Source organism: Quercus lobata, chromosome 2 (genome assembly GCF_001633185.2).
Source record: "Quercus lobata isolate SW786 chromosome 2, ValleyOak3.0 Primary Assembly, whole genome shotgun sequence".
Lineage (NCBI taxonomy): Eukaryota > Viridiplantae > Streptophyta > Magnoliopsida > Fagales > Fagaceae > Quercus > Quercus lobata.
In genome coordinates, this window is record NC_044905.1 from 59665967 (window position 1) to 59683330 (window position 17364).

General features: G+C 33.6%; 1 protein-coding gene across 1 annotated transcript; it reads right to left on the reverse strand.

Moving 5' to 3' along the window:
• Positions 1-9564: 9564 nt before the first annotated feature.
• On the reverse strand, positions 9565-11150 carry LOC115975999 (U-box domain-containing protein 21-like). The gene has a single exon (XM_031097060.1). The coding sequence runs from the start codon at positions 11032-11034 to the stop codon at positions 9697-9699; it is 1338 nt and encodes a 445-aa protein (XP_030952920.1). The 5' UTR covers positions 11035-11150; the 3' UTR covers positions 9565-9696.
• Positions 11151-17364: the final 6214 nt, after the last annotated feature.

The window sequence follows — 17364 nt, forward strand, 5'->3', positions numbered from 1 at the left end:
ACTTAATAACATATTACAGAACAATTTGTTGTTGTCCACAAATGCCAAAATAAAAATATGCATATTAAATTAGCATTTAGGCAAAAGAATGCTAATTGTTTGTATCCTCAATATCATCCTGCCCATGACTAACTTGTAACTACCATTAGTGAAAAGTCCATTGCCAATAACATGTACAAATATAATTAGCATATAGGTAAAAGAATGCTAACTCCAGTAAGTCCATTTGTCCAGTATCTTTGTGCACTATACATCATTCTAAAACTCTTACAAAATACTAAACAAAACAAAATAAACACATGTTAATAACAATAAAACATTTATAAACAATAAAATATTTATAATTTGCACAAACAAATGATAACAACAAGTATACTTACATAATACTAACTATTAATTAATTCCAAGCAAAGAGCAGCACATCACTCACATCATCCAACACAATGGTGCTTGGATCCTCCTTCATAGGCATTGGGCAAACTGATGCAATTTCTACAATCTCATTCAAAACAAAATGATATTTAAGCATTGAGCAAATAAATAAAAAATTGATGTATACAATAAACAAAATGAACATATATTTTTTTTTTACCGGTGTCAATTTCAAAACCCTTCATATCCTCCACATTATCCATGCACTCCCAAAACTTTATTGGTCTTTTTTTCTTCGCATCCTTCAACCAATTATGCATATAAATAAGGGCTTTAACGGTATTAAGAGATAGTGAACTACGAAACGAATCCAAAACACGCCCCCCCGGTACTAAAAGCAAACTCAGATGCAACTATATAGACATGAATAGCCAACACATCACGGACAATTTGGGAAAGGACTTGATATCTAGAAGAATTCATTTTCCACCACATCAAAATGTCAAAATTTTCCACATCAGGATCCTCAGAAGATTCCAACAAATACATATCCAACTTAGATTTGCTTTCTACATTGTCCTCATCTACCAAGTGTTGCTTAAACCTGGTATTATACCTTTTAAAGTGATCAAAAGCAAAGGCCCGAAGTCCCTAGACAATGAAGCACTACTACCACTACCACTACCACTACCACTAGAACTCGAGATTCCATTTTGACCCATTCTCTTTATATACAACCTCTTCAACACATCCCAAACCCTAGAGCTCATCGCATCCCCCTTGTCCTTTCCATTCCATTCCCTGAACCAAAACTTGACATAATTCAATTTTTACCTTAGGTCAAAAACAACAACAACAACAAAAAGTATCAAATTGATATTATCTATATTTCCCCAATACTTATCATATTTTTTTTCATCTCTCCTGCCACACTCCTCAAAAGAGGATCCCCATCAACACTACACAACTACTGCAATTGATCTTCAATGCCAATTAGCTCATGAAAGTATATATTGGAAGTGATAAACAAGGATCCAGAAAATCTAAGTGTCACCTTATAAAATATGCCAAGAAATTTCACAAAGGTCTTGACATTTTCCAAATCAAGATATCTAGAAGGATCAATGAGCTTTTTCCCATTTCCATCCGCTTCACAAAAATAAAGTTTGTAATGCTCATCCTCCTCTTCCAACCTATCAAATACTCTCACAAATTTTAAAGCATAATCTAATATGAGATAAATCGAATTCCACCTTGTTGACACATCAAGGGACAACAAACATTTTTCTTTAATTTTCTCCTTATCAACATATTCTTGAAGCTTCTCAAACCTTGCGGGAGAGGCTCTCACATATTGCACTGCATTCCAAACTTTGGCTATTGATTCAAGATATGCGCACAACAACACATATGCATGAACTCACCACTCAATATGCTACTATCTCCTTCTTTTGTTTTTTTCTTCACATAATCAATTGTCACATCATTAGAACTACCATTTTTAATTGTAAACAACCGATCTAGACCCCACTTCAATAAACATGACTTAACCGCCCTACCTATGGTGTCTACTTTGGGATTAGCTATAGGGCAAAAGCTCAAGATTTTCTTTTGGTAAGTCCAATCACTATCAATAAAGTGTGTGATGACTATCATGTAGTTCAAGTTTTGTATGGAGATCCAGGTATCCACTGTCACACAAACCTGTTGCCCAACAAAAGCCCTTCTCAAAATATCCACCTCACTAGAATAAATTTTCATACAAGCCCTTGCAATAGTAGTGCGACGAAGAATAGGAAACCTAGGCTTAACTATTTCTAAAAATTCTTGAAAACCTTGACGCTCCACAAATTTAAAAGGTAATTCATCAATAATGATCATCCTTGCCAACACCATACTTATCCTCTCTTCACTATAATTTGTAACCACTAGTACATTTGAAACTCTTTCCCCTTCCCTCTTAGCTTGGAAAGACATAGGTTTTTACTTACCATCACAGGAAAAAGGCCATTTCTCACACACTTCCATGTGGTGCAACATGCCTAAAGTCCTCTAGATCAAGTACCAAATAAGAAAATCTTCTTTATAAATCAACCATTAAAAGTTGCAATTCTTTAATTCATTTAGAAGACCTATAAAAAGAACATATTTACCAATAAGTTGTCCATGAGTTATTTCTTTGCGACAATAATCCATATTATTTCCACACTTGTGGTTCCTATGATTTTTCAATAGCGCCATCCTAGCAAGGATATATGTGAGTTCTTGCAACACGCCATGTAGTATCCACTAGGTATCATGTTGAAACTGAAGGAATTTGTCCTTTGCAAGGACTCCTTCATGATTTCCGTCATCAAAATTGTTACTGCCCTATTTGTTACCTACAAATCAGAGCTACGACAAGACTCTAAAACCGACTTATGCAAGCTGAAAATTGTAAGAAACAAAATATATTTGCTTCTTGAAGATAACTTCAAATCCACAATGAGAGTGGTCTAAAATTCATTACAAAAAGAGAGACAAAATGCTGAATTTTAATTAAACTAGATACTAAATGTCAATTTTCATTTACAAACTTACCGTAAAGTTTGACTGATAAGAAAATATATTCAAAAATAGATTCTAATTAATACACAACCATAATATGATTATAATTTGGCTTTAAAAAACATTAAAAAAATTTAAAATCAAGGAAATAATGTAAGATTTTAAGAAAACTTTATGTGGCCCACATTTAAGTGATAAATGAAATTCATGTCTTAAATATTTTATTTGTGAAAGACGTTATGGTGAATAACAATTTCTAAGTAACTCTCATTTGGTATAACTCATTTGGTTAATAAACACCTTGAAGTTACTAGTTTTAAACTCCTTGATGGAAGGAGGGTTATGAAACAGATCTTAATTTAAAAGGGTCCCTAGTCTAGCCTCTATATATAGCCTGTCTCCATCAAAAGGATATATGTAAAGTAAAGGTCATAGACTAGAAGACACATTTTATAAACACTATTATCATATAGTGAGTCTTCTTTTTCTCTAAACACTTAAACAACTATGGCTGAAGGTATGTCTATGTTATTTTGTTTCCGCTGCACTCTGAATTTTGTCTTACATTTGGTATCAGAGCCATCCTTCATGCTATGTTGTTTAGTGATTTTAGTTTGAGAAATTTCTATTATTTCCAATCATGGTATATTTTTGTACCATCTATGGTTAAAGTTTGTATGCACTAATTTAATTTTGGGATGAAATTTAAGTTGTGCTGAATCCAAATATAGAGCATGTATACTTTAAATCCTAGAGAACAAGTTTTGTTTTGCATCTATATTGGTATTTTTGTAACGAATTGCCATTGAGTTTTGAGATTGGAAGAATGAATTTGAAATCCATAAGATTATTAACTATATAGAACTACATAGGTTCAAAGGTAAATATGTTATATCAATTTGTTTTTTCAATACATTTGTGACTCAATGACATCGTTTTCTCTAAAATTGTCCACGTATTGTGTATTACAAAATGCTAATGTGCACCAGTGGGTAATTCAACTATTTGGAATTGTTAATATTAAAGTGTTCATAAATTTCATTTTGATTTTGATATTCATCAAGTGCTCATCCAAGTATTTAAGTTTGTTTCCTGGATATAAAATCTTAATTATTTGGAAAATAATTTGTGACAGTATGGTGGCTCATATGACAAACATGCCTCAATAATTTGTACAATTTTCAATTGTAAATTGCTTTAGAGACAATTTTTGTGGATCAATATATTTGGCATGATAACACAAATGATCCTTATATTTTGGAAACCATAACTTTTTACAATAAATTATGGGGATAAATGTGTTGCATGTAAGTTTGAACTTATTTCATAAAGTTTATTGTTACACTTACATATGAGATTTGGATCATTCAAGTGAGTAATTTTTTTAAGTGCATTTTAGTTTTCTTTGCACTTATCATGTATTTAAGTATTATTTCATGTCATTTTGGAGTGCATACTGTCATGATCAATATTAGGATTGGTTGATCTTTATGATGCTATTTGAAGTGGTGAATATCAAAATGACATGGGAGTGGCCATAGCATCCTAAGCCATGATGATAATCACATCAAGAAATTTTTACAAGACTTCATTAGGTGCAAAGGCATCTAAGTGGCAATTAATTCATGAAGATAATGACTTGGCCCCATAGGGAGGTTATTATTTTTATGATTTAACTGGAATAAAATGGTGAATGTAGCATTAAGATGAGATTTTTCCTAGGCCCATAGGTATGGAAAATTTGATTCTTAGTATTTATATTTACTAGTTTTATGAATAAAGTTTTATAGTAAATTCATGCATGATGCGCCTCTGCCCATAGGAAGGTCGAATTTACTACTAAATTAACATTGGTTAATTTAGAATTAAAGTTCAAGATTCATAGCATTAAAGTTTATATTCTTTGGGTTTGTGGATCTATGTTTTGGTACTCATGTGGATGAATCACCCATCTCATTGAATAAAATATGTTAAAATGAGAAATTAAGTACAAGGGTGGGAGTGATCTAATTGCACAAGAGTAAAAACTTGAGAATTTATTCCTTTAAGGTAAAGGTTTTGTGAAAGCTATTTATATTACTTTACAAGATCCATTAAGGTTTGACTCCCAATAAAAGTTTTATATTGCAAAATTTAGGCATATAGGCATCCTACTAATGGTATATAAAGGTACACCAACTTTGTTGTGCCATTTGGTTTTACTGGGCACATTGTTAATCAGTGTATATACTATATACCTTAAAATCAGTGGGAGTAAATGCATTGTTTTTATGCCTAAATATGAATGACAAACTACTTGGAAGTAGTGATTTGATTTTGTCATGTAAGATATCTTATATGCTATGTAGCTATAAGACAGGCATTATGGATAGGTCTTAAGGTTGTCGATCTTATGATGAGACCTTTAAAGAATTTAAAGATAACTCGGCTATAATTTTCTTCTCTAAGGACAATGAATGTGAAAGCCGAAACAAACATATCGACATAAAGTAACTCAGTCTAAGAGAGAGTTTTAAGAAATTGAAAGTGTCCATTGTGTTAAAATTATTGAGCTAATATTTGTTAATTTCATAACTAAAGGTTTGTCGACAAAACAGTATAAAAGTCTTTTGGACATATGGAACTTGTTAGCTCATTTGGTGTTTAATTTCTCTCTAATCATTCTATATTTTGGACACATATTTGGTTATTTTTGGAGAAGAAAATATATGATTTTTATTTTGTGCACATAAAGTATATGTATTAAGTTAGATATATCTCTAGAGATGTATAAGGATGATATATCCGTGGGGATTTATAAAAGAGGACCCGAATGGCTAATAGGTAGTCCATTCATAAAGAATTAATGGCTCATAAAGTTCTCATATAAGGATTACCATACATTATAATACATGGAAGGAAATACTCATTATAATTAAGGGTATTACCGCCATGATTTGTGTACTGGATTCTTTATTTAAGTGGGAGCATTTCACAATTAGTTGACATGAGTAATATCATGGCCATATTAAAGTTAATATCATTTATCAAGTAATGTCAAGTGGGCCAAGTGGGAGAATGTAAGATTTTAAGAAAACTTTATGTGGCCCACATTTAAGTGATAAATGAAATTCATGTCTTAAATATTTTATTTGTGAAAGACGTTATGGTGAATAACAATTTCTAAGTAACTCTCATTTGGTATAACTCATTTGGTTAATAAACACCTTGAAGTTACTAGTTTTAAACTCCTTGATGGAAGGAGGGTTATGAAACAGATCTTAATTTAAAAGGGTCCCTAGTCTAGCCTCTATATATAGCCTGTCTCCATCAAAAGGATATATGTAAAGTAAAGGTCATAGACTAGAAGACACATTTTATAAACACTATTATCATATAGTGAGTCTTCTTTTTCTCTAAACACTTAAACAACTATGGCTGAAGGTATGTCTATGTTATTTTGTTTCCGCTGCACTCTGAATTTTGTCTTACAAATAAAACTCTTAAACCTAAAATTCCAAAAGTTATATAAAAATATAAAAAAATAAAAAGTAAATTACAGATTCTATCCTACATCACTCTCTGTGGTGACGAATTGTGTGGAAGGACTCTACGTTCCAAAATTTCTTTCGTATTTTGGTGGAACAGCAATTTTGAGGTAAATGGGAGTTTTGGTTACAGATTTTATGCTATCCAGCTGAGGTGGCACTCTTATCTTTTCTTTGTGATGATGTGGCCCATTTTTTATGTGTATTTGGTAGGTGCACCTAACAATGTCCTGAAATTAATGTGGATGTAGCCTGGAGCAAAGGCAATAGCTAGAAATCATGAAGGTGAATGTGCATCAACATAGGTTTGGAAGGCTTCAGCTTGCTCTCGAAATGTATGTGAAGCTCTTGCTTTTAAAAAGAGCAGTGAATTAACTTTTCTGTTAAATGGTTTCAGATAATCATAGAGAGTGAAAAGTGAAAACAAAGACTGTTGTGCAGTGCAGAGAACTAAAGATCAATCAAAGCCCATAAATTGGGAGTGTTTGCAATTGGTAGAAGATATTATGCTCTTGATCGTGTTAGATTTAACGTGCGTTTGAATATCGTTTATTTTGCTGAAAGCTGAAAACTGAAAATAATAAAAATTTACTGTTTGAGCTTTGGTTATTGTTCATATATCTAATTGCATTGTCCATGTTCTATAAACAGTACAATAAGTGCTGGTTAAAAAAAAAAGTTGAAAACGCAAATGCAGGGACATGGACGCACAAACCAAACGGACGCCTATAGTAAAAATTCAATTTTCTTAGGGTGCATAAGATAAGAACCAGGCAAATTATTGAGCAAAATGGGGTGTTTCTAATTCTTTTTCTGGTTTGATTTTTCCTGTGAATCTTCGTGAAGGTCGCCAAAGTCATCGGGAGTGATTCCAAAGTCATTGGGAGTGATTCGAGTGTTTAACAATTGTTTTGTTATTCTTTGTCTATGACTCTATGGTGTAATTTCTTTTCCATTCAACGGGAAAGAAAGTCCAATGTCAACAATTTAAATTTAATCCAATTATAATTTCCCTCACCAAGCATTGACTAGCTAGTTCAAACTACCTATAATTATTTTTGTAAACAAACTTAATTGGGACGCAACCTGCTCCCTCCATAGCAAATTAATCACAATCAATCCACCAAAAGATAATTCTTGGGGAGTTTCCAATTGCTTGTACGTTGGTTTTGACACCATAGACTTTGATACCATTGATGAGGGAGATAAGACTTTGAAAAAATACAATTGAGATATTAATATAACATATAAAAACACAATCTAAAAGTTTAATATTATATTTTAGCCATAAGTGTGACACTAATTATGTTAAATCGGCAGCATCGTCGTATACTTTACATTTGTTGGCTTCGTGTATATCCCATAATTACTATTGTAGTTTTTTTCACCTTTAGTATGGCTTTTGGACTAATCCACACGTTTGAGCTTTATGATCCCGAAAGATCCTATATTCCAAATTCATCCCAAATGACCGCCTTTTTTTTTTCTCCCTTAAAATTCAAGCTACATTTTTTTTTTCTTTATATGTTGTGGTATCTTGGTTAGAGGGGGCAAAAATTGAATTTACATACAATTTAGTTATAATTTATCATTTTATTAAGGTTGTAACTGAAATTTTCAAAAAGCTAGGGGTGCTATGGCCCCCGGCCCCAACGTGGCTCTCCACCGGACAAATGTTAAGTGGTAGAAAAAAAAAGTGTATAGTTTATATAAAAGGAATGGTACTAGAATTAGTCTTATCAATTATTCCTAAAAAAATAAAAAGATGAATGTAGACTCATATAATCTTGGTCATGACTACCAATAGTCCTAGTCCTATCACATCTTTTTTTTTTTTTTTTTGGAGAATCATAGTTCTATCACATCTGAGTTAAGATTGAAAGTTGGGGCTGTCCACGGGTTAGGTTTGTGCCCAGGCCGGACTCAACCCGACTCCACTGGATTGTAAATCGAAGGACCCACCACCAACCAAGACGATGATCAGCTCGGTTCAAGTCGAGATTTCCATGAGTTCGAGTTGGTTTTGGTTGGAGTCGAGAAGGTGGTGGCGAACAGCAGATATCGTCGAAAGATTTTAGATTTTCTTCCTATCTTGTCGGAGATCGCAAGATCTTGGCCAGATTTGGACAGAGATTGTGAGATCTCCACTAGAACTTGTCGGAGATCTTGAGATCTTGACTAGTTTTGGGCCAAAGCTAGGCAAAATCTTGGTAGAGATGGAGGATTTTAGTAAGATTTCTGAGATATTTAGGTAAAGGGTTAGTCGGGTCAGTTTATACCGAGTTTCAGATAGAATATTAGTCACTTGACTCTTTCTTGTTGGATTTTGGAGGAGGACACCCGCCAATGCCACCGACCATGACAGTGTCGGTTCGGGTGACAATTGGCTCAAGTTTGGGCAAATGGGACTTGTGAATGGGTCTGGTGGACGGCAGTAATTTGAAAGATTTATTTGATCACCTTCCAAATCAAACGTTGTGCTAAAAAAATTTACTTGCAAGGATTAATAAAAAAATCATATAAGCCTCAACAGATATAAGTCTAGTTAGCTAGCCTGGCATATTATTGTGGTGGATGGAAATCAACTTTTGACCAACCAAAGCGTACGCGTCGACAACTGGACATTTTGATTTTGATGGGTCCGGGGCCCATCGTGGTCAATACATCTAAAAGAGTACCTGCTTGCCGTTCCTACAAATTGAAAAAAGAAATCAGTAAATGATATTTCAAGCGTCCCTCTCAAAATCATCTTTGAAAAAATGGTCCCATCTCAATTAATTTGGAATTTGGGATGATGTAGAAGAAACAAAAAGGAAATTTGATAATGACAATTGACAGGTTATTAATGAAATAAGATGCTATGACAACTGTGACATATCCTTTTATTTTTTATTTAATTTGTGCGACTGCAAATAATCCTTTTTTTTTTTTTTGTGTGTGGCTGAATACTAACAATATTCCTTCTACATCAAATGTGAGTTATATATTTTTTTTTATGGGACATGTGAGTTATATTACAAATTGGTTTCATAATTGTCTGATTTGGTCTAAAATAGGGTTCTATAAACGCAAACATTAATCACAATCAATACTCTCGAAACTCTTTAAATGGATATAATTTTGACAAAATGAATATATTTCTCTATGATTGTATACATTTTGTTCACAAAATTGAATAAAGTTCTGTGTAGATTTGTACAAATTTTCTTCTCATCTAAGTAAGGGGAAGAATAAAATTTTCTATCTTGAATCAAAACGGCCTTTTGAGATACTTGAAATCCATTGATGCATCAACACAGTTAGACCTATTTCTCTGAAGATTCAACAATTTCAACAACTCAGTGACCTTCTCCTTTGTAGCCTCACTACAACCAACCTGCAGGAGAACCAAAAGCTTTTGAAAAGCACCTGATTGAAGTGCCTCAACTAAAACACCTCCATCACCATCTTCTTCCTTCTTAGAATTCTTGCAGAGCTTCCAAAGAGTACACACTGCAAACTCCGTTGCCATCCCTGATATCCGCAACATCTTCTTAACCAAAATAGGCATAGTTAGAGCATTCTTAGATGCCTCTTCTCTCCCTTCTTTGGTATCACAAATACCAGATAAAACACCTAAAGCCCTTTCACATGTTCCTTTCTCTGCATCAACAAGGATTTCTGTGATCAACGAAACCAAACCCAGTTCCACAAATCTTGATGTGAATCTCACACTGGTTTGAGATGGAGAAATCATATAGAATATAGCTGTCAAAGAAGCTTTTGTAGCCTTAGGACAAATAGGCTCTCTAATTATTTTAACTAAAGCTTCACTAATTCCTTCAATCTCTGCCAACTTATCAACAAGTCTTTGATTCAAAGAAAGCAGCTCTTTGAGTACTGAAACCGCCTTTTGTCTAGCTGAAAGATCACCATTCTTCAAAACCCAAACAATGCAACTTAAGGACGCTGTTGATCCCAATTTTGATTGCCCTTCTTCACCAAGTGGAAACATCCATGCCAAGACAGATAAGATCTCAACCAACAACCCCACATGCTTCTCAATAGAAACGCTCGCAAATGAAAGAAACGTATTAGATAACACACACCCAGTTCCATTGTTCACAACGCACCGCTTGTTTCGCTCGCTTTCTTTCCCCCACGCCTCGATCTTCCTCACCAATTCTACGCACTTTCTGTCATCCCCACATCGAGTTGCGACCTCAATTCTCGAGCAAATCCCCGAAACCTCATAGGGGCTGACGGGAACTCGAGGCGTGGGAATCCTCTCAATCCCATAAGATCGATTCTTGACACACCAATCTTGAATCATCTTGCGCAATGCATGGTTCGGGATTTGATCGAAGCTGTTCAAGACTTGGTTTGTCACCGGGCAAGTTTGGTTGCCAGACTCAATCCACCTCTCGATGCTCTCTCGATCGTACGTGATCCCAGTAGACAACGTGACAGGATCTTTCAACAAATCAAGAGAAATCGGACACCGAAAGTGGGTTGGAATCATAACATCCGTGTCCAAACTGCTGTCATTCAAAGCAGGCTCGCTGCTCTTGTTGTTGCTCGATCTCCTTCTTCTCCAAGATAGAATCATTGTGTTAGTTTGTGATGAAATATATGTGTATCTATGAATGAATGGGGATACTCTGTAGTTTGTTTGTTTGTTGTAGTTCTTTCTATATTATGTGGTTTTGCAAGTTGTGAAGAATGCAAAGGAAGTGGAGGGTATTTATATATTTGCGTGTATGAGACTATTATTGTTTTGTTTCTTAACGCGGGTCAAACTAGGTAAGGTAGGGGAAAAGAAAGTAGTAGGAAGAAAATAAGACGTTCAAAAATTCAAAGAAAAGCGAGATTGGTACGTCGGATGGGTTTGAATGTTGACCGTTGAACAAGTATTTGAGTCGGTCGTTGGGATTACAGTGTCTGTGACAGTGACTGAGAGATGCATTAGGTCGGCTGAGGTAATTTGACCTGCTGACTGGGTCCTGCCTCTCTGGGTCTGGGTCTGGGTCTGGGTCTGGGTCAAGCACTCACACTGGCCCGCGCGTCTACGACGAGTCAGAGCGTGTGCGTGTTAGTCTTATCCCTTTCCTTGAAATTTCACACGAGTGCAGTGACTTGATCACACATGTATGATATTCTCGACCGTATGATTTTATCTGCATCTGATTATTTTCTCTGTTTTCAGCTGAAGTTGCATTCAAACTCATGTATCACTCTTTTTTTTTTTTTAAGCCAATCCAGAATTTTTATTTGACTCCCAAACAACAAAAATAATAACTAACTTATTATGAAATAAACATTACACCGTATTCGGGAAAATTAAAATTACACCCACTTTTTGGAAATTTTAGATTTAATCATGACTAGTTAGGCATATGGATGACATGATTTTTTTTTTTTTTTTTAAATTTCTCAAAAGAAATTATTATTCTAGTGACACATTATCAGAGTTTTAGATTGACAGGTACCTTAAAAAAATAAAAATAAAAATGAAAACTGAATTTAAAGATTACTGATGGTCCAAGAGTGATAGTCTACTAGTTCTCTAGTAATAGTATCACACACACAAAAGGTTGTCATTTTTCTAAATCCAACAATCAAAAGTCTTAGTTCTTATGTTGAGATCGATAATAAGAGTTTTCTTCATCTTATAGATCCTAATGAGTGAGGTAAGAATGAATCAACTTCTCACCATCAATTCTATACAATTCTCAAACGCATTACTAATCTGACTTGGGGTAAATAGAGCAGCTCAAAAGAATTGTGTTTATGTGTGTGATGGGTCCTTTCTCTCTCCTTGGGCACCTCCCTTAATCTCCACACTTTTTTTTTGGGTTTCAGTTAACTTAACTGATAGAGTCTTTGATGGTTGTATAAGATATCTAGGGTTCAATTTTTGCCTATACCAAAAACTGATTGGTGTCTTGGTCTAATGATAAAAGGCTATCATCAGGAGTGGACACCATAACTTGAAACTCTCTAAAAAAAATCTCCACACTTTTTTATGTAAAATTGAAGAAAATTATTTGAATCGTTTGTTGAACACTATAAACATCCTCTTTGTCTTCATTATGAGCTTGTGTCTTTATGTGTTCTTTTATGCTATGCACTATCAGCTTCTATGTAATTAAGAGCATCCACAGCAGTGGAGCTAAAAATTTAGCTTTTTGGCTCCACCAAAAATTACTTTATCTATCATACCTACACACATGCTGCAGTAGTGGATCTATTTTAACTATCAATGCAATAAAATAATATAAACATCACAATAAAATAATATATCCCTACAATAAAATAATATATCACCTACAATAAAATAATATATTCCACTCCTCAAAAAAACAACCCAGCACCATCCACAACCACTTCTACCACCAACCACAGCCATAACCACCACTACCACCACCACCAAACACAACCAAACCCACAAACAAAATAAAAAATCAAACCACCATCATAGTTACCAATCCACCACCACAGCCACCAAACCCACAGGAAAAAAAAAACCAAACACCACCACCAAACCATAGCCACAACCACCATCGCCACCACTACAGCCACCAAACCCACATGAAAAAAAAATCAAACACCGTACCATCAAACCATAGCCACAAACAACCACCATCGCCACCACCACAGCCATCAAACCCACAAAAGGAAAAAAAAAAAAAAAATCAAACATCATTCCACCACCATAGCCACCAAACCCATATGAAAGTACATTAAAAAAAAAAAACAAACAAACAAACTCAATCACAGTAAAGAGAATAGAGAGATGGCGTGGGTTTGATCGGAGGACTGGGCGGAGGCGTGGATCAGCGGAGTGGGGAGGACTGGGCGGAGGCGTGAGTCGAAGGCGTGGATCGGCGGCTTGGAGCTTGGGCCGGTGACGTTGAGGCCAACGGAGGGGCACAGATTGGGCGATGGGGCTTGGGGAGACGGCGATGGGGCTTAGCGTGGGTTGGCGAGCTGGGTCGGTGACACAAGTCGGTGGTGAGGGATTTGGCCGATGAGCTGAGGGATGAGGGAGATGAGGGAGGCCGGCAAGCTAAAGAGAAAAAAAAAAATTGAGGAAGAAAGAAGAGAGAGAGAGAGAGAGAGAGAAGGAGAGGAATATTTTAATGAGAGAGGAGAGAGAAGTGTAATAATTTTTTTTTATTTATTTATTTAGCTTTAAGTGTAGATGTGCACTGTAGCTGAGGAGCTAAATCTTTTAGATTTAGCTCCACTGTTGTGTAGTGGTTTTTGGGTGTTTGTGAGCTAAAAAATAGCATTATACCTATATAGCACCACTGCTGTGAGTGCTCTTAGAGCGAGTTGTGGGCTTAATTCCCCCTTATTTTGAACCCGGGTTGATAGGTTCAATTTATTGGCCCTTTTGAAAAACGACCCAAACAAAGGTAATTATAGAAAGATGATATTATGATATATGGCAGTATGAAATTTTATGTTAAGTGTGAGTTTGGTAACACTTATTTTTGTCAAATTATTTTACTATTTAGCTTATTTTTGCTACTATTTATGGGCCCCACAGCACTTTTTTTGTACTATTTATGGGTCGCACTATACTTTTTTAATTAACTTTTATCTTTATCTACAGTACTTTCAGCAAAAAAATTTCAGTTTCAGCAAAATAATCGGATCCCAAATAGACCCTAAATAACTAAATTACTTAAGTAAAAATAAATAAATAAATCAAACATAATTTCAAATTTATCCAAAATTACCAAAATATTCTTAAAACCTTCAAATGACCAAAATATCTTAAAATCTCCAAAATAGTTGAAGTACCCACAAAATACATGTTATCTCATCAATAAAATGCTTAACTTTTAGCTTTTTGTATTTTAAAATTGTGCATAAGTGATGAGTTTATGGATTTAATAGTAAATAATATTCAATTGTTATGAAATTTGGTATGCATTTTAAGAACATTTAATTTCACGATGAGATTTTCAAAATATTAATTTAATAGAAAATTATTAAGTGGTTTTCAAACTTGAGCTAAGGACAAGCTTTGGAGCTTAAGATCTAAGAAAATTATCTTATCAAATACTTAAATCTCTAAAATTAAGGAAAAAAAATAGTATATTCATTTTATCATGCGTCTAATCCTACTTATAATTAGTCATTATTCAAATTAAAATTTTACATAATTAAATTCATTCATTCATCCTTTCTTGTCTACAACTTTAACAATTATTCAAAATACAATTTTTACATTCACGTTAGATGGTGAAAAATTAGAAAAATACTTGACTATAACTATTATGAGTGGGAAACTACTAATATGTTTCATGACTTTACATTAGCTGATTAATGGGGAAAGATCATATGTGGAACACTTAATTTATTTATTCATTTTTAAATGTAACTAAAGTCTAAAGTAGTTCTTGGTGAGTTTAGAGGGGGGAAAAAAAAAAAAAAAAGGTAATGGGTAGTGGTCCCATGTTGGCCATATCATTATTAAGATATGTGTAATGAGTATATTTAGCTAGCACATATAAATTTATAAATGAGTCTATACTTGAATTGTTTTGTATCAAGCTTTATAGCTCACGAACTTGTTCGTGAACAAATTTTTTTGCTCGGGCTCAGCTTATTTATTAAACAAGCCTAGAACTAAGGCTCAAGTTTAGCTTATTTATAAATAAAGAAACAAACATGAACGAGTTTTTTTATCAAACCGAGTCCAAATTGTTCATAATCGACTTGGTTTATTTACAGCCTATCTGTGATTATCTTAAAATATATTTCAAGCATCTAGAATATAAGGAGAGGATGTAATAATCTAAATGTAAATTTTGTACAAAATCATAAGGCAAAAACACATTATTTTATCAAGATGTGATATAGACAAAAGTTGCACTATACCTAACTAGAAGTTAAATTCAAAAAACAGTATCCAAACAGATATTTCATATTTGGCAGATAGAGATTTGTTAATTTTTATTTATATCTATTTTATCCTATATATGAAAATCTTGGAGAATCTGTCGAGGACAGTTGGTATGGCCATCGTTTTCATTGATCAAAAAAATGTATGACAAATAGAACAGGCAAATGCCCAAAGCAGAGATGGAGATGAGAGATCTGATCTATAAATAAAAGAATGAAGTAAACAAAGTCATTGACAGGTAAAAAGATACCTTTGCCTGTTGGAAATGTGAACCCATGTGATGGGCGACAGCTAGCTACTCTCACCCGCCTCCGCGTAATAAACAATACACACGCTATCTAGCTAGGACAAGTACAGATGTGGGTGCTCTCATCAGGACGTAAATTGGGGAGATTCCTAAGCATATTTATAAATGTTAACGGAAGACAATAGTTTAGTAGCTATTTTAAGAAAAATTTTACGAGAAAAATAAATAATTGTTTTGAAGAAAAATTTTACGAGAAAATTTTTTTTTTTTTTTGTTTTGACCTTTTTTTATATTTTTTTATAAAAAAATAGTATTCAAATTTTTCTAAAATAGTTCATTAATCATGGTTCTAAGAGTACAAGCACCTGTTAAAGTAACTAACTATTTTAAGAGTTGGCTTACCTTTAGTATTTATTTAACTAGACATGTCCTTTTATTTTAAATATATAATGGTAGGTGATAGTGAGTTTTAATTCTCATATTTTATTTAATTAGTGGATGATGTGACAGTCTCTTATTAAAATAAAAGGAGATTCATTTTAAAAAAGTACTAGAAGTAAGCTAAAATTTTTTTAACAGTTTTTTATTTTTATTTTTTTACTTTATTTTCCATAAAAATAGTATTAAAACTTTTTTTAAATGGTCTATTAACAAATGCCCTAAAGGTACTCATTAATAAGGGAAAAAAAACTTATTCCATTAAAGCCTAATTAAGCAATTAAGCAAATAAAAATTTTAGTTGGGTGTGGATCTGAATTGGTTTAGTCTATTTTTATGGTGCATGTCTGGGTTTTCTTGGTGTTGTGCTTGTGTATTTTATTCTATATTGGCTGAATGAGTTTTGATTTTATTGTGGTAAAAATGTATTGCAAAGAAAATTATCTCATATGGAAGCCATATATTTCTGGGTTCTAACATTCTCTCTATGAGAGAAAAGTCTCATGAAACCATTCCTTGAGATACCACCTCATGTTGTAGCGGGGGTAGTGTGGGTAGTCAGGCAATGGTGGAGTGGGTAGCGCTTGTTTAAATGCTAACAAAATAAACACTTTGAGTTACTATATTATTTTAATTTCTATGATTTTTCGTGCAATTTAATTTAGGTGACATATCTGAATTTGGACTAATTAACACATATTACTGGTTTATATGACATTGAATAATTGTGTCATTAATAGGAGTGAACAAAGGTACAAGAATAAAAATGAATGCAAATGTTGAGTACGTAAATTCGAAATTTTAAGCATAAGGAATAAAATCAAAATGACCATAAACTTAAATTTTGCAATTTACAATTTAGACTTGTTTTTTTCAATAATATTTCTTTTGGTATTCTTTTTTTTTTATTTAAAAAAAATATTTTTGTGATATTGCTGTTTGGTATTGCATTTTAAGCAATAGTTTTCAATTTTTAAACAACATAAACATATATTTTTACACACTTTTTTCACTTACACATATTTCCAAAAAATACAAATAACGTTACTAGAACGACGTTATCAAACGGGCTCTTGATCTGTGGTGATGGCACAAGCTCGACCAACTCTTGGCCTCTGTCTATAGATACCACCAATCAAAACTTACCATCAATGATATAGACTACAAACATACTAATCCAAATCTCACTAACCATACTTACATACTCTCATAAATCTTTAAAAAATAAAAATAAAAATACACACAAGCATTACAATTTTGACTCCCACATTTTTGTGGACTGGAGCTAGTCAAGTATGAGAGAAAAGTGGGTTAAGGGGTTGTTTAGATTTGTT